This window comes from Semicossyphus pulcher, unplaced genomic scaffold, assembly GCF_022749685.1.
Source record: "Semicossyphus pulcher isolate SPU_LCO1_2020_fin unplaced genomic scaffold, fSemPul1.0.p SCAF_13, whole genome shotgun sequence".
Classification (NCBI taxonomy): Eukaryota; Metazoa; Chordata; class Actinopteri; order Labriformes; family Labridae; genus Semicossyphus; species Semicossyphus pulcher.
The window spans coordinates 20,949,980-20,972,350 of NW_027211637.1; the positions used below are offsets into that span (position 1 = coordinate 20,949,980).

The following is a 22,371-nucleotide window of genomic DNA, read 5'->3' on the forward strand; positions in this document are numbered from 1 at the left end:
CTCCCAAACCAAAGGTAGTTTTATATATTTTCCTAAAGGGTCCCTTCAGGAACTCCCTGCATGCAGGTGACCCAAAGGTACAAGTGAGTTTTGTGTTAATATGATCTTGATCTTTGCAGAATGGCTTTTCTTCCTTCTAGACACCTCTGCTGTTAAAGCTCATTAAATGTCGACTGCTGGCAAACATCATCCACACGTCATTAAAGAAGCACAGAAACTAATTTTGCGGCTTTATTTATAGTAAAAATACTTTAGATACATACAAGCTGTACATAAACTGTCTCAAGAAAGTCAACATAAAAGTCTCCTTATGGAAAAGAAAGAAATGAATAGTTACAAGGCAAAAAATCTGTCATGTGTGCACTGCTTTTAAAAAGTGTGCAAGTACAAGGCATTGGTTTTCACAATGTTGAGAGTTTGAAGCCTCCGGTCACTTCAGGAAACGCACGTTTGAAATGAAAAAAAATGTTTGACCAACTTTTATTTTCAATGTTTCTAAGCTGCTTTTTTAAGATTTAGGCGGACCTTTACTCCAAGGGACGAGGTTTACTGTATTGAACCAGAGCCACCGCGATAAATCCTCAGTGGTCTATCATTACATTACATGGACTGTAATCTTTTTAAGAAACATCCACTAAACCCGGATGCTTATGTGGCTGAATAAAGGTGTAAAATAAAGCAATGATAGAGAGCTGTTGAAGCCTCTAAACGTCAGTCGTGTGTGGAAAGTGAGCATGTGTGTCAATAGTTACAGTGTCCACACGGCTTCTGCACAATCAGCACAAAGCTGATTTAATTTCCCTATTTACACAATGAAACCAGGAGGCGATGTTCAAAAATGGCACTGCTGTGTGTGGCATTTTGGTCATCGGCTAACAGTGAGATGTTACGGTGGGTTTGACACTTGTTGAACCACCCGAAACATGTTTGTGAATTGCTTTAGCTGCCTAATTCAACACTTGAGAACTTTTTGGGTGATGATTCCAGGCGGTCTGTCGAAATACGAGCTTTGGAGAGCATTGTATCCCCCTGCCAAACAAATGCAGACGCACAGCCCTGCAAATGTAAGCCTTCTCCCCTACAAACACTAATCTGTGACCAAACAGAGGCTTATAAAGTGAGTGGATCAATATCAAATGAAGAAGCTCATTTAAAGAGCTGGAAATGTGCTAAAATATTTTTTTTCCCGCTGCATCCACACACTCGCTATTTCACTCATCATCAAGCCCACTTTTTGTTTTATAAAACTATATCAAATACAATCATTTTGCCAACCAATGAGTCAATTTATGCCCCTCCCTTTCTCCATCTCTGTGAGATTGCTCCTCCTCGGTCCTGTCACTCAGAGTGCAGACACCTACTGTTTCAAACTGGCAGTGCTCCAAGTTATCTCCCGCCTTATCTGCCGATATCATCCTCCTCTTTTTCTAGCCTCCTGTCCTGAAGCTCAAAATGTGTAAGAGGCACAAGTCTTGACACGCTGCCCAGTTCCTCGCTCCCCGATGCGGATGGCTCCTCACTCGTTCAGGGATAATATGATGTCATCCTCAAGGTCAGAGTTGTCGGAGCTGTCTGTTAGTGCGACAGACAAAAACAGAATTAGGAATGTGGTGCTGCTGAGGTCAGTGGGTCAGGAGGGAAACTGCCAAAATGGCAAAACACATAGCGGCTTTGGCTAACTGTGAAAGAGCAGCCATTTTTTTCCTCTTAAATTCCTGCTTCCTCCATCTCTCAACGTCTTGAATAATCCAAGACAGCAGTTTTTATACTCCACTGGGAATGAAGAGATTTCTTCACAGTGACCAGACAAGCATGAAAACACAGACACTGAACCGAACAGCAGCCTTGTTGCATGATTTACCTTCGAGTGACGTCTTCAAATGTAGCTTAAATGATCCGCGCTAACATGCTGGTATCAGGCTAAAGCATCCTGTTAGCTGTCATCCAGACAAATGTGTTCTTTAAGCACAGAGTGGGGACACATTTGGAAAGCTTTCCTCAATAAAATTGAGCTCTTATTTTGAAATGATGGCGACAAGAGAAGAGGACTAAACCCACGATCAGCATTTATAGAAAGGCTTTGTGCTGATCATATTATTGGACTCACATGAGGCATCCCAGCATGCACTTGGGCAGATTCAGCAGTCTTTGATATAATTAGTTAGAATTAATATGCTTTTCTACCATTATAGGCGTTGTGTTAGAGATAAAGCATATTTAATTGCATGCCCAGCCTTCAAAAAGGTGTTAGAAAAATAATTTACTTCATAAACTTGTTCCTTTAAAATTAATGCTTTCTTTAATCCATGCAATTTGTCTGTACTTCGGATTCAATTACAACTCTTACCTGTGATGTATAAAATTTGATTTAAGTAATAATCTTTTATTTTAAATAAATGTCTGTTAAGTCACCGAATGAAAGCCTTTGCATTTTCAGTATTACTGACTGGGTGTCTGTGGCGACTTTCACAGTAAAGAAATCACAAGCGGCGCCCAGTTAGTGACGCGTTTTCCATCAGCCAGCAGTGGTTGGTCTGCCAGATCGATGACTACAGATACAACTTCAAAAAGAAGTGAACATCCAAAGAAAAAGAAACAAATTTGACGCTCAGATGAAGGCAAACAGTCTAAAAAGGAAAGCGACCGTCAGCGAGGAAAATCAAGAGTTACAACTGGAGCCAACCGTGGACGTCACACATGCGGCACTGTCTGGATATCTGGGAAGTGTGCTTCCGAAATTCCCGTTTATCGCCATAGGTGCCGCCAAAGAGAACGAAACTGAGTTTTTTTTTAGATTTCAGACAGTTTGACAGGGTTTTTAAAAAAAAAAGGGATTTATATTTAAAATTATCTAACAGTAAAGGAGTCATTTGTGTCCGAAAATTAGTTAAATGTGAGGCTAACAAGTCTTTGCTAACTGTGAATACACCTGCACTTCTGCAGGTTTTGGTTGACGGACTTGTTGCCTTGACAACATTTGCAGATACATTTTAATCTCGCTTTGAAGAACAGAAAGATCCTTGTGTCAAATCATCTGCTGTTCAGTCAAGCTTACTTGGTCATTAAGAAGAGGGCTCAAACTATTTAAAACTAAATTAAATGAACAGTACAGAAAAAAAAAGAGATTTTGAAGAAACAATATGAAACAACTTGTAAGACTTCACAGAAAAATATAAAACTCCTTACACATAGTTCACTTGAACTGCTAGTACTCACCATTGTCGCCATCCAGATCAACATCGTCATTATCCGAGTCATCGTCGTCATTGTCATCCTCATCGTCGTCATCCCCAACGTCCACGTCGTCTTCGAGAAGGCGCGCCACCTCGTCGTCAGAGGGAGAGAATTCTTCGTTCCCATCATCCTCCTCTTCGTCGTCTTCATCCTCCCCGCCGTTCTCGTTCTCCAGCTCGGCGATGAGGGGATCGGTATCGACGTCATCGTCTGAATCGTCGTCATCGTCGTCGTCTTCCTCCTGATCGTCGTCCTCCTGGTGAAAAGACGACAAGGTCAAGAAAGTTTATGGAGGCCTTAAAAACAAAGAAGGCGCTAATAAAGTGAAGTAAGTAAGAACCTGATCCTCCTCATCCTCCTCCTCTTCCTCTGCTAGTCTCTGCCGGCCAACTTCATACAGCCTGCACACCGTGTCGGTGTTCACAGAGTCTTGGTTCTACAGGACAGGTGGGAGCAAAAGGAAGTTACAGTCTTTCTTATATTTCAAGATCAATCAATTTACTTAAAAAAAGCAACATATAGGAAGAAGTTACCTCAATCACAGCTAGGTAGCAGTCTTTGGTATCAGTACAAAGGTCAAAAATGTTCCTCTTGACATCGATAGTTGCTGAAATAAGAACAAAGAACTTGTTAGAAGTCAAAGCTTTTAAATCACAGAAACGTAACGGAGAAGAAGAGGGCGGGACGCCTTACCGATCGGTTTGTAGTCTGTGGCATTGAAGGTCCTGAAGGATGAACCAAACGGACTTTTCATCTGCATCTCCATCATGTCGTCCTCATCGTCAGCCTGCAACATTGCTGCAACAACCAAGAGCCACAGCACGAGAGAGTAAATAAAAGCCGAGCACAGCGAGCTGGTCGGCTGTGTTTCAGGCTCCTGTAATGTTCAAATGGTTACACGGGCAGAGCCGTAACGACACGCCCATGGCTCTTTCTGTGGGGTGGCTTGAACCAGCTGGTTCTCTCTGTTGCCAGTCCAACGCTGAGCCTCATGCCCATATGGCTCTAAGTGACTGTGGTATCACACACACACACACACCTCTATGGGTCCCGTTCACACCTCTCAGTCTCCAAATACACACATTGCTTCATAATTACCAGCCTTCAACTCAGACACACCTTTCACACACTCGCACTCGCTGTGGAGTGAGTTGTAGGCTCCATGCCAGACGCTCTACGTTACCCATCATGCAGTGGATTTCTGTATTTACCTCCATAGATGACGGTGCCGTTGTTGTTGAAGACTATTCTGCACTGGTCCAGAGCGGGAACTGTGTGGAGGAGGTGGAACGTCCGCAGATCCCACTGAAACTCAAACTAAGGACCTTTCCTTCATTTTTCATTTGCATCAACTAAATCTGCTACAAACTTAACTACACAGCGATTAACAGCATCCCCAGGGAGGTAAAAATCACATTTCAGGGCAATAAATATTTAATGCTTAGCTGTGAAGCTCAATCGTCATCCCATCACTGGATTGAGCTATAAATTCAATGGATAGGAGCAAGTGATTGTCCTGGTCAGACTTATGAAATGTTCCGCTGTATACTCAGAAATTAAAGGGATAGTTCGGGCTTTTTGAACAGGGGTTGTATGCAGCACTTATCAATAGTAAGTGTAGCACTTACAGTAGATATGAGTCAGCACGGCCCCTGTTAGGAGAAGCCGGCTGGACGGAAGCCAAGCTATGTACCGCTTCAGACCATAGACTGTATAAAAAGAGGGACGACATGACAGCTCCCTAAAAGTGAAGCCAAAACATCTCTATCGCCCCCTGCTGACTGACTGCAGTATAGGTCATAAAGCCCGCCTCCTCCACGTTAACAGATGGGACATGAGTCAAACTATAAAATCAAAATACACGCCAAATAAATTTTTCTCAAACATGGATTGTGTCATTATCGTTAGTGTTTATCGTGCTGATTTTTGTCCAAGTGTTCATTTTTCTGACAAGTTTATTTTTAATTAGTTATTGATGCTGTATAAAGGATGATTGACAGCTCTGTTGTCAAATCTGGCTACTGCAGCCGATCTGTTCCGGATTAGCAGAGTAGAGGAGGAACGGCGAGAGGAGACGTAACTAAAACAATCACTACAGTCATTGAAGTTTACATATCTGTGAACGTCTGCTTCAGACCAACACAAGAAGCTGCTCTGCTGTTAAACACACCGACGTGCGGGATCCTTAAGGGGGTTTTTGTGTGTTTTGGTTAGCAGAAGTGGCTACGGTTGCTCAACCCGCCAATCTCTACTGCGCAACTCTGGCTCCAAATGACGTCACCATCGCCGCACCCGTCACAGGGGCTATTCTAGGCTTCAATTTTGTACATTGAGAGCAGATGGAGACGCGTTGTCCATATAACCATCTATTCTACCAAAATGTATGCACGTTTCACAGCCTTAAACTTGGCAGTTAATGTTAGACGACGCCTTTGCTTCAGACTGATATGTCTTAACAATTGGATGGATTGGTGCTCAGTTTTGTTCAGGCGTTCATGGTTCCCAGTGGATGAATCCCTCCAACTAGTGTGCTTCTCTGACGTTTGTTTTGGTGCCAAAATGTGCTTTACATTTGTGATTTTACTGAAACATCTAAACAACTGTTGGATGGTTTATAGTGAATTTGGTTCAGTCATTTATGTCCCCTTCAGGATAATCTGAAATCACAAGGATTCCCTTCTGTTTTCATCTATTACAGCCTACAAATGTCTCTAGTATGGCTGCAGACTTAAAGTCGTGTTTGAGGAGATTTGGCTGCACTTCACTCCCCAAGAAATCGGCTTCTTGCCCTCAACAAGAAAACAAGTTGGTGTACTTCATTTTTATCAGCTCAAGGATACAATCTCCGTGTTGACGATAACCTCCAGCCCGTTGGGATGGAACACACCGCTGATGTTCATATTGAACTTGTCAAACTTGTGGATGGCCTGAGCCGTGCGCACATCCCACAGCACGCCGTCGTTCAGCACCAGGTCGTCTGTGGGGTTGAAGGTGGCGCAGTTCCTCTTGTAGTTGTTAGCCAGGTCTGGGTTGTTCAGAGTGAGAGTCACCTGCCCCGTCTGGATGTCATAAATCTGGTAAAAAGAAAAGGTGAACGTTAGCATTCACTATTGAAAGGGAATTTGTGGGTTTCTATTTTTTATCATGCTCACGAGAAGTCTGACACACGTACTCGTGCTACGTGTTCTTTCGTCCCAATGACACGATCTTGTGAGAGCTTACTGAACTCCACGTAATGGTCGCCCAGAAAGGAGTGCCTGCAGACAACAAGAGCAACATTTCATCAAAAACACAGCGACACAGTGAGCGAGTAGTTTGAAAACGTATAATTGTTTAAAGACATTGTAGAACATCCATCGCCAGAGTCCCAGTATTGCCTTAGTTAAACTGTGCGGATGAATGAAGTGAAATGCTTGTGTCCCATGAACTGAAGACTGCGCCCCCTCGGGCTGTTAGCGTACATTATTAAACAAAGTCCTTCGGCGGTTCTGTCTTCTGACAGAATAAAGCCGCTGTGTCATTTTGCACATGCTTTCTCGCAGACTCCAAATGCTTTAATATTCAGATTTCGTGTGTAAAGGAATGAATTTTGAATTGAAAATATTGGGTGACTTACTTCATGATGAACACTGATTTCATGCCCCACAGTGCGGACAGAGGGTAACTCCAAGAGGCCGACGTTAAGAGCAGAGAGCCATCCTAGAAATACAAAATATGATGGTTTAAGATTCCCTCCACACGTGTTTTAAACGACATCCTCTGCTTTGAATAATACATTCTGTGCGATATTATATTACTTAAATTGCCTCTACTCCTGGCCCCGGATTAAAAAAACTAGACTGTATGAAAATACAGATATCGCTCATTCTAACAATTCAAACTGAAGGATGTAAGACGTCCCCTACTACACTGGAAGTAAAATCTTCGCGTATGTGCTAAGAGGGACTTACATGCAATAGCACAATTACAATTCTACACAGTAGAAGTGTTTCTCTACTGACCCGTGAGGGCTCCAGGTGAGTGATGGCTGAGCTGTGGCAGCTGTAGCTAGCCTCCTCCTGTCCTGTAAACACATTGTAGAGTTTGAGCTGCCCCGTGCACGTCCCGAGCATCAGGAACCGCTCGCGAGCTGAGAAGGCACAACACATGAATCCACTCTCGTCCTCGTCTGCCTCCCTGAACACGGAGATCGGACGAAATCTGGGAAAGAGAGGGAAAAGGATGAGTAGTAACGGCTGTGGAGGATGGTGTTTGTGTTCAAGGAAAGAAATATGAAGGGACAGGAAGTTTCCTACCTGCTGAAGATGAGGTGTCTGTCAAAGCAGCCTCCGTCCACTCCTCCGTATTTAGGATATATTACCCTCCGTGTGTGACGGGATGTGAAGTTGATGGGTGCTTGGCGTCTCTGTTTGGGCTCGGGACACTGATGGGGGGTGAAGAGAGAGAAAGGCGGGCATGTTGCCACAGGGTTTTTACAGCGTGCGTGCTGCTCCCTCAGGTACTCTGTGATGATGCCGTCTAACGCAGGGGGGGACGGCATATGCCTGTCGAGCTGCTTCTTCATGGCCGGACTCTGGCTGAAGGCCCCGTGGTCAGACTTCTGCCTAAGCACACGAGGTTTCTTACAACTCACCGCGCTGCACCCTGTTTGCCGTTCGCGAGAGAAAACGATTCGTCCGATCAGGGGAGAGCCGTTGCTACAGTGGGGGCCGGACGCTGAGGGGAAAGCAGCAGAAGAAGAACATACAGCTGGTTGTGATGTAGAGGGCCGTGTTTGTGCATTGCAGGATCCCGGGGTGGACGAATGAGAGGGATGGTTTCCGAGTCTGGAGCCGACACCGTTGGCCAGCCGCGGGGTGCGTGGGAGAGTAGCAACAGGGGAGGCAGGTGGGGGAGGAGCGACAGGAGGGAACGCAGAAGTTGAATGTGAAGAATGAGACAGACACGCCATGGGCAGGTCCGCCTCTTTGGTGAGTGTGGTGGCAGTGTCATGAAGGCCTTTGGCTACAAGGTGGTTTCTTATAAGCAGCAGCAGCTCCTTCTCAGGGAAGGAGATCCTGGACTGAGCGACCACACTGGCCCTCTGCAGCCACGCCAGAGACACGTCCGTACCGATCAGCAGCGGTTTCCCAGAGATCCTTTCTATCAGCTCGGCCGCAAACTTACAGAACTTGACATGTTCGCTGCGTTTGTCCTGGAGCACAGGCTCCTTCATGAGCTGCTGGATGTGCCCGCTGCTGAACAAAGGCAGCTTGCTGATGATCTGTCGGACGGAGCTGGAGCGAGACAGACCCACCAGAGCCTTACAGGCCAGAGCTCGGATCTGATCTGCATCTGTAATGGGCATCTTCACCGTCAGCAGGGACAGCAGCACCTACAGGACGGATGCAGAATGTGAGTGAGAAACAAAGAAGAGAAGAAAAGGTTTCTGTCTATTCACCTCTATACAAAGATTTACCTTTGACATAAAACTGGATTTAAATTACATTTTAGTGCAATGGTTGTCTTCAAATCCCAATTAATCCATATTAATCCTCTGCAAGATGAATGCAGGGTAAGGTAACATTTTTTGCTGCCTGTGAATTAGCATGTAATGTTTAACCAGTTGTTCTTCTGTACTTTGTCATTAGGCGATACATTTTGCAGGTCTGTGCCTTGAATTGCACCTCCATGGATTCAGTGTTTGGATGCGAGTGTTTGAGGTTGAATGTGAGGCTTTAAAAAATGTGCACTGTGCCCAGGATAAAAGGCACTTTATAAACCCAGTCCATTTACCACGCAGCACTTAGCAGGACCTGTCACAGAGCAGAAATGTGCCACAGCTTTAAACAGACTGTCTTAGACACTGACTAAAAGACTTTGGGATCACTTAAAAAACATGAAGTTCAGATATAAAAAAGAAAAAGGAAATCAGAAACAGAGTGCTGACTGGTGTAAGTTATCTCTACCTTGATGCCATTGTTGGATTGCACCACATTCCACATCTTAGTGAGCACGCTCTCGCTGGCTTTGGTCTGCTGAGGCAGGCGGCGGCGGGGGGTACCCGCGATGAACTTGCCAATGCTGGACATGCGTTTGTCTGGAGCACAGACGCAGTTAATGACGACCTGCAGAGCCGACTTCTGAATCTCGGCATCGTTCACAAACACCTCTCCCTCTGCCACCGCCAGGACAATGCTCATTCCTGAGAGGGAAAAACAAACAGTGAAATGAAAAAGGTTGCAGGGAAAATAATAGTTGAAGTTGTGCCATCGCTCAGCAGGACCGGGCACGGGCTGGATGAAACAAAGAAAAATGAAAATACAAAGCTCCTGCCTGTTATTAAACTCACTGGATAGTTATACTAATACTAATTTGATTGCATTTTATTTCTGTTGCCATGCTACTACAATGAGTTTGTGACTATCGGCTATACAAACGCAGTTTTACATTGTTGTTTCAAATACAATACAGTTAAGAGACCCTTAGAGTAAACTGAGTCAGAGCACGTTTCAAGAATGTCTGATAATTAACGTAGTAGAGCTGCACAATTATTCCAATATTAATCTGATTAGCGGCAGTTTAAGGTGGAAGAGTAAACAACAGAAACCGGTGTTTCAGTTCAATGAGTGACCGTGTTAACTGCCAACTTTCAGCCAAATGCGTCTGTGGTTGTCGTAGTTACAGCAGCTGTTGAAAACAAGAAGACAATATGTAGCCGTCCTTGTGAATGTCTCTTTGTTGTTTTTTTATTAGAGCTCAAAATATACCGATCTGCTACGTCTGTTAAGTATTGTTTGTGCAAATGTGTCATGTAGGTGTTCATGTTGTGTTTTGAACGCTGCTCGTTGTTACGCTAAAACAGGAAGAGAGCAAGTCATTTGTTAAACCGAAACACCGGTCCCTCTGGAACAGTTCGAAATCGGTTGTTTGGAAGTATTTCGGGTTTGGGGCAAGAGTGCATGAAACCTGCGTCTGTGCCACAAAGCAGCACAACCTTTTCAACCACCTGAAAAAACAGCACAAAGTGCAGCATGATGAGTGTATGAAGGCTAAGAGGGATGCTACTCCCCGTCCTTGTCCAGCGTCAAGTCAGACATTAATAACAGCGTGACACCCTCCAATGCAATCACATTCCATTTGGCCAAAGATAAGTGTCCCATAATTCATGAAGAGAACCTTATTTTAAGTCTCAGTTTGATGCAAAGATTTAATATTAGCAGGAATGTAACACACTGACGTGAAAGCAGAACAGAGCTCTGTTGATTTCATTTTGGATAAAACATTTCTGGTACAATTTTATTGATATTTTGCCTCTAGAAGATGCACCAAATCCAGGTAAAGAAGCTCATTTTAAGTCTTAGTTTGATGCAAAAGTTGCACGCGAGCCTGAATGCAGCACAAAATGAAACTGAAAGCGTCACTTTGTTCATTTAGATGTGAAAGGGCACTAAAATAAATGTTGTCCCTTAAATTAATAAATAATCGCGATTATCATTTTGGCCATAATCATGCAATCCTATAACATACTGTTACATTTTGCTAAATAAAAGTTTTTATAGACGAACATTAGCTGAACTTGCAGCCCTCTCTAGTTATACCTACCAACAGTGGAAACAGTGGATCCTCCCTCATCGAGCACAGCAACAGCCTCGGACAACAGCAGCTGGGTCTTTGGAACAACTGTGAGGATGCTCAGGATGTCCAGAGCATAACGCACTGTGTCGCTCCTACAGGGAGTGAAAACACAATCACAGCATTAAAAAATGGGTACCGGTACAGTAGATAGATAGAGCAATAAGAAATAAGACGTGGTTCATACCGGCCATAGTAGGTCCTCCAGTCACAGGCGATGGAAATGAGCTGCAGAAGGAGCTGGACACACGACAGCTTGTGAAAGACCTCCGCTGGTTCCCAGTACAATCTGAGAGGGCCGTACTCGATCAGAAACTCCATCATTTCCACCACCTGCTCCCGGCTGTAGCTGACCGCCTGCAGAACGAGACAACAACATGCATGATAACAAGAAGCACACAAACTCTTCGATTTCATGAAATAACCATAATCACAGCAGATAAACAATTTAATCATACAATTCATTAAAAAATGTTCACGTGCAGTTATGTCAATCTGTCCTCTGTGTACCTTATAATACGGCTGGGAGTGAATGGGGGCGCCCCCCTCTGTGCGCTGCAGGGACTGCTTCACCTGCTCCACCTTGATTGCCAGATGGGCCTCAAAGTACCTGCGCAGGGCCATGCAGGTGTGCTTGGCCGTCTGCCTGCTGGAGAAAATCTCATCATCACTCAGCAGCGCTCCCTGGTCCTCGGGGTTAAGGATCTCCAGTGTGCTAATCTGGAAACAGGCAGTTCGTATCATACATTAGTACAATATCAGCGTTACTTTATGTTGTATTTCTTATGTACGATACAGACGGTTTAGTTTACATGGTTACAGTGAGGATAGCATGTAGTGGACTGCGGCTTTGTCCTACCAGATTGACGAGGCGTCGGAGCCCGTCCTGCTTGTCGAAGAGCTCCAGGACGGCGCGGAAAGAAAAGGAGATGGAGAAGAACATGGTGGCGTGGCAGCAGCCTGATGCATGCGAGCACTCCAGCAGCCACAGCGTGTAACCAACCACATCTGACAGGATGGAGTGGGGCAACATGCACACCTTGAGAGGAGAGGACACACCTATGAATACAAATTTTTTGACTGCTACTAGCGGTATGTAATACTGATGAAATGTCTTGTCATTTCCCAAAATTTTCATGCAGAAAGTTAAGGCAATGTTCAAGATTTCATTGTGTATTTGCACGTGTGTCTCTTTTGTACCCTCTCCATAGCGTCCTGATTATAGGCAAGGTAGTAGAGGCACAGAGACACTCCAGTCGCAGCCATTGACGGCCTGGGGATTTCCAGCAGCTTCTGAACTCCTCCGTGAGCCACGAACTCTGCAGCAAACTTCTTGTGCAGCAGCAGGGAAGCCAGGTACTGCGAGGGGAGAGGAGATAAATGAGTCTGAAACAGCTTTAACGTCCGCACAATGAAGGGTCGACTGCAGGAGATCGTGTTTACCTTTAGAGCTTCAAAGGTGAGCTGCACGTCATTGGTCTGCTTTAGATCCATATAATGCATGAGCAGCTCACGAGCTCCCATCTGCATGAACACCGCCAGCAGCTGCAGGTAGGAGGGAGAATGAGCATTGAGGACACATTAAACAAGCCCATTCATTTCCTGTATAGACTGAATCACAATCATGTCTTTAACAATAATTAAGGAAGACTGACATCTGCTGGTAGGTCTTTGACAAGACATGGAAAATGCAAAGTTAAATAGAGTGATCATCTACCTCCTGATACTCCCCCAGAGGAGTGAGATACTGCAGGATGAGCCTCTGCTCGATCTCTGGGGTCAGAGGGTACAGATGATAGTTGTTACCGATCACCCACGGGCTCATCTCAGACCAGCTGCTGTTGGAAAGTTCACTGAAGTTCCTCTCTGGGTCTGGCAAAGAGAAGTTCAGCTTCTGTTTGGAGGTCCGTCCGATCTCCCTCTCCGCCCTCCTTCTCAGGTAGCTGCTGCCATCAGACATGCCTTGGTGAGTGAGCGAACCAGGTGCAGACATGGGCTTCATCATGGTTTTAACAGCCGAGTTGGCGCGGCTGCTGGTCTTGTGGGGTGAGTTGAGACGGAACGAAAGCTCGTTTTCAGGCTCGATGGTCGAGAGGGGTATGTTGCCGTCCTCATCTGGCCCCGCCCCCTCCCTCTCTGCTCCATTTCTGCCCGGCGTGAAAGGCTTCTCTTCAAAGCCTCCGTCAACAGTCTCCTCATCTAAAGGCAGCAAAGGCTCACCTAAAGTCTTCCTGGGGCTGGGTCGTTTGATTTCTCTTTTGTTCTCAGCATCCTTATCCTGAAGCTCACGCAACCGATGCAGCATCAAAGGCACCTGTCAGAGTGAAGCGTGAAAAACGAGTTGATGGGAAGCTGCTAAATAACAAAACCTGTTGATGGTGGGCAAAGTGCTCTGATGCTTTGCACAGTTTTATTAGCTGTTGAAGTGCCTTGTCCATCACTTTGTGCTCCATGTTTTGCAATAAAATAAAACTGACATTGGAGACAGCAGAACCACATACTGACCAAAACAGAGTTCTCCTCCCTGTAGTTGGCAGCGATGTCCTGGTTCTCCATCGCACCGGCCAACAAGCCTGTGGCGTAGATCCTGAGGGGCTGCTCGGCCTCCTGCGCCCACTTAAACAGCCGTTCAACTATGCCCTCCTTTAGAAGAACAAACACAGGAGATGGGTTAAAGGGTTAGAAACTAGAATATAGAGGGACTGTTGAAAAAGAAATCTTGAGTACTGTATGTTGCCTTAATTTTTTGGCATTGTTTGTCCAAAAAGGATTTGATTATAGCTAAGTGTAGTGCTAAATAAAAGTATTGATAATGTAGGTTTGTAAGTGTAAATTATTTTTTCAGAAAGGTTCTAAAATACTTTGTAAATATTTTTGGGTCAAAGGGCCTAAATATAATTTTTGTATTTATTCTTTTTAATTGGATTATATTTTTATGCTTTTATCCAATTTTAAGAGCTGCATCACTGTCAGCTGATAATCCTTTACTGATCCCCAGGGGGGGAATTTAGGTGTTGTAGCTGTACAAAGACAAAATAGCAAGTAGGTAAATACAGTATAAAAATAGGAGTAGATAAAATAAGTAAATAAATAAAAATATGGTTTATACAACTGTTATACAAGTAGGAGTAAGTGTCAAGATAAAGTGACAGTTATGGGATAAAGTGACACGGTATGCAGGATGAGATGATACAGTATGGTATGAGCTCTAAGGTTTACAATATGGTACAATATAAGGTGCAGTATAAAAGTGCATAAGTAATATAACGGTAAAAATTGCAATTATAGTATAATATAGTATAGTGTAATATAATACAGTGGACTACATAGTACAGTGTTATATTGTAGTATTCTGTATATATATGTTGTTAATGTACATTATTACAATACTGTTACCATACCATACTGTATTATATTACACTATAATTGCTATTTATTGTACTGAGTGTTCCCTATACATGCTATGACATTCTGCCCTTTATACTGATGTGGCTATCTGCAATAATTCTCTTGACTGTAATATATACTGTATGTCATGTATCAGGGATCTAGGTGAGAAATTTAGTTTGTGTGTGTTGTTTGATTTGTCTGGATGTGTAAACTAGAGTCAGGTGACAGTTCATCTTCACCAGTTTGTCCTCATCTCTGCTGTCACTGAGAGGTAGTTAAAGTGTAACTAACTTGCAGGTTGGACTGTGACTCCACAAACATAAATCACATTTTTAAATAACTGATGTTGTTTGTATTTGATGGTTTTTTTTCCAGTAACACTGACTCACTGATAATTTGGCTTGCAAATCTTATTTTATGACTGTACTTGGGCCTGCTTCCGTTCCATTTTCAACAGCTTCAATACCAAAGGCAGAGAACTGTGCCTGAGAGACACCAATAGAAAGCAGCGAAAGGAACATACAAGTATATTTTCCTTTTACCACTAAACGCAGCATGTTTGATATCAGTAAATCTATGAAAACATTGCAGGGGAACACAGCAATTGCTTGAACAATAGAACAGAGAAAAAAAGTAAGTGGCCCACCTTCTCCTGAAAGACCACCGCCGTCTCCAGCCCAGGCATGATGTTCTGTAGCAGGCGACAAGCTGCTGCATTGAGGGAGAATTCTCTGCTGGTCATCACGTAGCTATTCACCAGCTACAAAGGGAAGAAGAAACATAAATCATCCTCCGTGCTTAAAACAACCTTGAATTTTGCATCATTAAGTCTCAATCCAGTCCACATGTTCTTACGGTGTTCATAAAGTCATCATTCTTGAACAGGATCTTGAGCAGGTGTCCTAACACGCATTCTGGATCAGCTCTCCCTAGTGGCCAACAAGGACATGTCAAAAACATCCCAATATTTAAATCATCGATAATCTTGTAACTATGTTTCTTTTTTCATACCAGGATGTCGATCATCAAAGGGGTCTGGGTCCGCTTTGTGGTACTCCTCTGTCTCTTTCTCAACCAGCTCTGAGATTCTGAAAGTAACAGCACATCAACACATTAACCAACTTTAAATCGCACCTGTCGTAACACAGCCTGTGAAACTAACTTATAAACATACAAAGAGCGTACTTACTTGGTGAGGATGTTAACCAGCTCCTGTGTGCTGCCTTGTTGCTCCCTCTCCCACTGTTCCAGAAGAGCAGTCAGCTCTGCCTTGGAGTCCACGCTGGCAGATGCCGACGCCATAGCGCAGCCTTTCAAGGATGGCATGCAGTTAATATCTATTCATTTCATTATTGACCTACTTTGTGATTAAGGTCACACATATCTGCTACTCCAGAGGGATAAAACAATTATGCTACTGTATGCCATGACTCATAATCATAAAAAGTCAACAAAAACACCACCAAGACTCAAACACAGACCAGCATGCCTGATAACTGTTATTCTGTTACGCTAAGCTGCCAGTGTATTGGAAACATCTAACTTAAACGAATGCAGTCTAATACGACAGTCCTGCAGTTATCCAGCAGCCCTGCAGTTTATAATGAAGTGTATAATTGTATAATTATTGAATAAGTTTATTAAAACTCTTTCAGATTTTTCTTAATGGTAATTTAGATAATAGTTTGTAATGCAATTGAACTTTATTGCATTGTTATTACTTTGCCCACCCATTTAAAGCAAGGGTAGACTCGATAACACAAACGCCTTTCTGTTTAATGCAGTACAGTTACTCCAAGTTCAAAACTGACCATTATAACCTTAATGGGGAAGGATTCGTTGCAGACGTTATGGCCATCATTAAATAATAAACTGGACACCACGTGCAGATTTCACTTATAGCTAAGAAGATGATTCGCACCATCGCTTCAGATCTGCATATAACTGCCTGGGTGCAGGTGTAGCTGCCCTCCAGGGACAGCAACTGTCAAACAGGCAATGGTTGTACTTTTCAAGTTAAATGTAGATTCAAATAGCTAGCATGTTCTCTAATTTGATAAGAAGTATTATCTCAGCTCCATCACTTCCCGTGGGGCTTGTTATCCACTTAAAGCCAATACTTCTTGTATTGAGCTGCATCAATCTCTAGGCACTGCCTGTTGCGATATTTTGCTAGCTAGACTGTGGCTAACCAAGGAAGCCATTCTGTGTGGCTCTCTAGCGACACTCTAAAGCGGCCATTTCTGAATTTCAGAGTAATAGACTACGTTAAATTTGAGCTGTCCAGACATGCAAAGCTATTTTTGTCAGATTCATATCATAATCGACCCAATTAGACCTGTCTGTACATGTAACCCAGCACTGAGGTACTAGCTAGCAGCATCACAGGTAAACCTGGCTAGTTAGCTAGCATGCTAACTTTACCTCGTTGTCCCGCTCAGTTCTTCTTCGTTTTTATCAAATTTAGCGAGACTTGTATCCACCGAAATCAGTCCAAACTTGATTGATCCAAGGTGAATATCTACGTGTCGATCGCGGTTTCACAAGCAAAGCTTAATGTGCTTTATTGTAGCTTTGTGTTCACGGTTTATTATCATTATGGCGAACACGTTCCTCACGTCATTTCACAAGCGACAGTCCACTTTTAATGACGAAACGATTCAACAGCAAAACATTGCGAAATACTATTTATTCAAGTGGCTGAAAAGTTGCAAAGCAAGTATGACCTTATTTTTATCAGGCACGATCATACACAGTTAATGATTTACCTTCACATAAAAAAACATTTCGTTCTGCCATGCAAGCAAATGCATAATATTACTCATATAAAAATATAATTGCTGCAAAATCAGTATCAAATAGTTTGTTACACAGATAATAAAAAAAACTGCTGCCATATAAAAGCAAAACGCTTCAGTATTCAGTATGATTATGATGATAATATTGTGTCACTAAACATTCTTCTTCTGTGCAGCATGCATGCATAGCACTTTAAACTTTATAAGTTAAAGTTAGTCATCTTGTAGTACTTACTCAAAGTTAAATACTCTTTCTGTGTAGCATTGAAGATCACTTACTGAAGACGTTTTATCAGTTCTACTGACTTGAGGGGAGGTCCTAGGTTAAATGCCACTGTTTACCTCTACTGAGTATAAACCTTTAATATGGACATAAATGCCTACATGTCAGGGAACTCCCCATTCAATAGTAAAACAGACTTGTAGAAAAAGTGATTAATTCAGATATCAAATTATCTGGAATGGCAAAACCTTCATATGCAACAATTGCAATTACATTATAGCACAGCAACAGGTAGCAGGATAGTTTTCTGCATTTACTTTGAACTCATTCCCGTAAACAAAGTAAATGTGTGATTTCCCTTTCCATGAGTAGGTCACCTTGGTGACAGGGATCAGCTCTATGGTTTGACGCTGCAGAAAAAGAAAGCAGATATGAACATGTTACAGAAAGGCAAAATTAGGCTGTGGTCATGAGTATTATCTGTTCCACTGACATATTATTTTATAGAAAGAGGTAGGCTAAAAATAAAGTGGATGCACTGTTACCTGTTGTAGAATGCGTGATGTCTGGGAGAATTTGCCCTGATGTTCGTTGACAAGGCGCTGTGCAGCATTCACCACTGCAACATCCGGGAAGCCCATCAACGGGTATACCTGCACAGAGTGATCACATTATTATCATCATCACTTTTAAAATTATATCCGATCATTGGATGACCGATCAAGCGGGACAGCAAAAGTTGTGCTGGTGGAGGGATGCACCAAGAGATTAATACACAACTGTGACCTCTTGATTAGGAGCATGTGAGTCGCAGCAGCTTCAGTGTGTACACAGAATGCTTCTCTGTGTATTCACCCGTGTTTTGGCATTGCTGAAAGCCCAAGACGGCCGTATTTGCACACATAAAACTAAAGGAAATCATTCTTGAGACCTTAAAAGAGGTTAAAGTCCTAGTTACCCTCATAAAGAATAAGCAGAATGTTTCTGTTTTATGGGCAGTGCTCACCACTGAAGTAATTAAAACATGTCCTTAGCTGACAGCATGTAAGCCTGTGGGTGAGGGTAAATGTGTAACAATTCCACCACATATAAACATGCATGGTTATCTGAGTCTAAAAATAAGATTTTCATCAAATCAAAATAATCTGCATGTTTTATATACTGAAACAATAATCATCCCAAACGTATCTTGAGAAACAATATTTTACCATGTACTGAGAGTCTTTGAAAAGCTCCTTGCCAGACACTTTGCTCAGGTTGTCCAACTGAAGTCCACTCGACTGCTCCACAACGTAGTTATCAGAGTTGTTGGTCCTGAAAGTATTTAATGAATAAAAAAGTATTCCAGTTAAGATTTACAACTGTTATATGCTAGTTAATCAGTTAAATGTTAAAAATGTTCTGACTTTTAATTGCATTAGTTATGTGAGCCATTCTTGACTGATGTTAAGAAAGAAGCACCATTTCACAGTGAGCTTGATGTAGACCAGAAGCTGCTGTTTCCCATGACATGTGTCACATTGCTTCGATCCTTGCCCGTGACAGTGGTTGCAACTGTAAACAGAGTTATGTTGAATATCTGTCAGTATCATTACTCATAGATACAACTTTTCCTTATTAGAAATCTCTAAGAGAAATGGATAACGCTTACTTTTCCCTCCCTCTGCCGGTGCAGTGGTGGCATCGATCATCTCCATGGCGGTAACCAGATCCATTACAGACCCAACAAACTTTCTAACAGGAGCAAGAAAGAAAATCATATAATCACATGGTCTCACTTCAGGTCTTAAAAGTAGCGTGAAGAGAAGTCTGTGGGAGATACTTACATTTCCAGCTCCGGCACAGTCTTTGCAAGGTTTTCTCCCCATTCCCACACATGCATGGCAGCTCTTAATATGAAATGTTTCTCATCAGGAATGATCACGAAAACCAATCACTGGATTTTTTTTCATTTCCAAACATGTCTTATGTCATTTACCTTCATAGATGATGTGTAGGGAACCTTAATGATCTGCTTGTCATCCACAAAGAAATTGGGGGATTTAACAGGAATATCCCACGGCCCTGGAGGTGGTTGGGCAAAGGCATCCACCGGCTGGCCTGCTCAAAAAAAATAAAAATGAGCAATAACGCTAAATAGTTTACTGACTACAGACTGACTACAAACTGGTGCATAACATTGTGACAGAGCCACATTGAAGAAAAAAAGTGTCAAATGAATGGTCATTAGAAGGGTATTCAAACTAAGACACTAAGAGTGATAATGTTTGTTTTGCCTTTTAGTGCTATGAAAATTAAACTGTCCACTGTAAATTAAAAGGATGTGGGTATGTGCCAGTTAAGAGATATGTCTGTGCCGAGGTGATGAAGGGGGATGTGACGTAGACGAAGGGGGAGATTCGGCGCGGCAGGGTTGAATTGGTGAGCGTCAGGCGAGAGTCTGCAGCTGCCCTTTACTACACAGTCTATTCAAATTGTGGAAAAATGTAATGAAGGAATTGAATTTTGAATGTACTGTGAGGGAAAGTTAAAGGAATATTATTCGAGCTCTCTGTTCCGGCATCTCCCGCAATACAGATTAAAAAGGGTGAAACTTATTTCATATTGATATTTTCTCTGATACCTGTTTAAATTTTTGATTAAAAAGGTTATAGGTTTTCTTTTCTTCTAAAAGAACCCTTGAGCGTTGAGCCTCGATAAAATAAAAAGGTCGAGTGTTACAACATAGTAGTACTGTACCATTGTATGGCTCATGACTCCACTCTGTAGATCTTGATTCAGTGAAGGTTTCCAGGCGGTACTAAAACGAAAAAGATTCATTGTCTTGCTGTTCATTTTAAACAGCCATAATACAACCTATTACTTAATTTGATATTTATGACTATGGCAGGTTTTCCGAACACAAACATTAATAGAGCGCCTCCTACCCTGTACGTATTGAATGCTTCCATGCCGGTGATCACGCCATCCTTTGCTGGTGCTGCGCTGTAGCAGCACTTGCTGGAGGCATACAGAGCAAACGCCTCCCGGGCAGTTTCCTCATTGATGCATGGGATACTGTAAGAATTGAGAGAATGAGATACAGTATGTCATCAGGCCAGAAAACTTTAAGGGGAAGTCTACGTTTTCTTAGCGCATGAAATGCTTAGGTTGCTTTAATTGTAAAACAATGAACGGAAGGTATTTTGCAATCATATGGAAATAAAAGGAAATGGTTTGAGCCTTACTTCCAATTTGGTTGCTGGGGTCCAGGCTGAGGCTGAGGAACTGGGTAAGCAGGCATCGGGGGAGGCAGAAATCCTATTACGGCAGATATTAAAAGTATCATCACTTATCCTGGGAGCAATCATACTGTTTTGTTTATGAGCTCAGTGGCCACTTAATTAGGCACCCCTATAAAATACAATACAACAGTGTGGCCATAAATTCTGGATACCAGATTATAATGTTCAGTTTTGAGTGAATTTTTACTCTGCACTCTAAGTGTATTAAGTGTATTATCTGTGTATTTGTACTTTGTGTTAAACTAGAATGTAGTATATCGAGAGGTGTTTCTAATGTTTTGCCCACTAAATTCACAAACATGAGAGGGGGTACAATATTACAAAGTAATAAGACCTCAGTTATAAGATGTGGTTCTCTCTGAACATGTTAACAAAAAATTAACATTATGAGCTTTATAAAGGAGGGAAAAAACATTTGTGGCAGAGCAGTTGTACTGGATTGCATTAGACTGCATAGGTGTGGTTAACCTAGTCAAGTGACCAGGGAGCATCTTGTCATGGAGGATGTCACTGTGGTAAATAAGACTATGTATACTGTGCTTTACCTCCTCCTCCTGCCACCGTTCCTTCATAGCCAGGCACACTGTCAAACATGCTGGCCGGAGGAGCGCTGGGGCCCTGGAAGTCAGCAGCGGGTGGGGCGAACATTGCTAAAAGAAACCAGAAGAACCAGTTTCAGTCTTGAGCATGAATGTAGCTTTTCAAAAGTTTACTCTTTTTAAGTTTTCATGCATTACACAAACACCCTTGCTATTAAAAATAAACAGTCAAGGGCCTAGTATATTATCCAAAGGGCATAACTCAATGTTTTCACAAAATCTAACTGAATTCTTGTATTTTCAAAGTTTGTAACATGTCTCCACATGAAAACACCAGAAGAGTTTTGAGTGAGTGACTTACCTTGTGCCTCCGTGTTATTATCCATCCCGAGATATTTTATAGCAACCAAAGAATCATAAACAGGGTTGGATTGTTTCCGAACAGTTTAACTTATTTAAACCAACAGTATCGGACTAAACACCAACAGCGACCGCGGTGTCAGACACCTCACTTAACCTGCACGTCAAAAATGACGTCACTGCTGTGCGCGCTGAAGTGTACAACGGAGGAGCGTGATTATTAGTCCGTTAAACAGTTTCACATCTATGTCAAAACAAAATCGGTTAACTTTTCATTGCGGAAGCGTAATAGTACACCATTAAGGATCTTACCTGGTGCCCCCTCTGCTGTCGGCATATAACCGGGGTTCGCCACTCCATAAGTTGGGTTCGGATGGCTGAAAGTAACGGGAAACGAAAGTTAGGCCAGTGAGATTGAAGATTTTTCCTTTGGAGTAAAAGACACCAAATTAAATGTAACTCACCTCATTATAGGCCGTTGCTCCATTGTAAAACACAGGAAACCAAATAAGAAGACAGGCTACAAACCCTTCCAAGCATTCGCCCGTGCTTTATCACACACATGCAATATATCAGAAATCATCATGTGACAAAACGTAGATCATTTACCTTTGGTCATACCCCACCCCTGCTTGCTGCATTTTCAGTCAGTTACTGCCTCCTCGTCTTAAACAGGAACCAAACTTGACTTTTGGATGGTCTACGTTAAGCTTGAGCGCTTACGCAGTGATATATTGGTCTGTAGGGGAAATGCTCTCGCTTTTTTAGAGAAGTACAGAGAGCCCCCCTGAAAAAATCATTTTCAGGAAGTGCGCACAATCCCATTTCATGAGCAGTAAACAATGTGAAGGTGGGCGTAAAGATGTGCATTCACTTTCAAACATGATACTATAACACTTAACAACCTTAATCATTAAGAACAACCAACA

General features: G+C 42.7%; 2 protein-coding genes across 4 annotated transcripts; both read right to left on the reverse strand.

The window, feature by feature from the left end:
• Nucleotides 1-231: 231 nt before the first annotated feature.
• Nucleotides 232-16,830, reverse strand: LOC138590041 (DDB1- and CUL4-associated factor 1-like). Its single transcript, XM_069660572.1, has 25 exons — nt 16,663-16,830; nt 15,428-15,548; nt 15,250-15,326; nt 15,094-15,167; nt 14,885-14,998; nt 13,354-13,491; nt 12,566-13,162; nt 12,292-12,393; nt 12,049-12,207; nt 11,708-11,887; nt 11,359-11,568; nt 11,036-11,205; nt 10,819-10,943; nt 9,183-9,418; nt 7,530-8,608; nt 7,236-7,434; nt 6,851-6,933; nt 6,407-6,491; nt 6,075-6,308; nt 4,446-4,539; nt 3,928-4,032; nt 3,768-3,841; nt 3,575-3,670; nt 3,217-3,490; nt 232-1,572 (listed from the first exon to the last, which is right to left on the reverse strand). Exons 2-25 carry the CDS (start codon nt 15,538-15,540, stop codon nt 1,517-1,519), a joined length of 4,674 nt encoding a protein of 1,557 aa, XP_069516673.1. The 5' UTR covers nt 15,541-15,548; nt 16,663-16,830; the 3' UTR covers nt 232-1,516.
• An 80-nt stretch (nt 16,831-16,910) lies between these two features.
• On the reverse strand, nt 16,911-22,234 carry ssuh2rs1 (ssu-2 homolog, related sequence 1). 3 transcript variants are annotated; one of them, XM_069660127.1, is made up of 13 exons: nt 22,052-22,234; nt 21,755-21,819; nt 21,089-21,193; nt 20,487-20,559; nt 20,187-20,316; nt 19,999-20,059; nt 19,238-19,359; nt 19,086-19,148; nt 18,911-18,993; nt 18,721-18,813; nt 18,468-18,573; nt 17,805-17,912; nt 16,911-17,669 (listed from the first exon to the last, which is right to left on the reverse strand). In XM_069660127.1, exons 1-13 carry the CDS (start codon nt 22,081-22,083, stop codon nt 17,529-17,531), a joined length of 1,182 nt encoding a protein of 393 aa, XP_069516228.1. In that variant the 5' UTR covers nt 22,084-22,234; the 3' UTR covers nt 16,911-17,528. The 3 variants fall into 3 exon arrangements, with proteins under 3 accessions (XP_069516228.1, XP_069516229.1, XP_069516231.1); XM_069660128.1 differs by lacking the exon at nt 22,052-22,234 and adding an exon at nt 21,907-22,032; XM_069660130.1 differs by lacking the exons at nt 21,755-21,819; nt 22,052-22,234 and adding an exon at nt 21,444-21,594.
• Nucleotides 22,235-22,371: the final 137 nt, after the last annotated feature.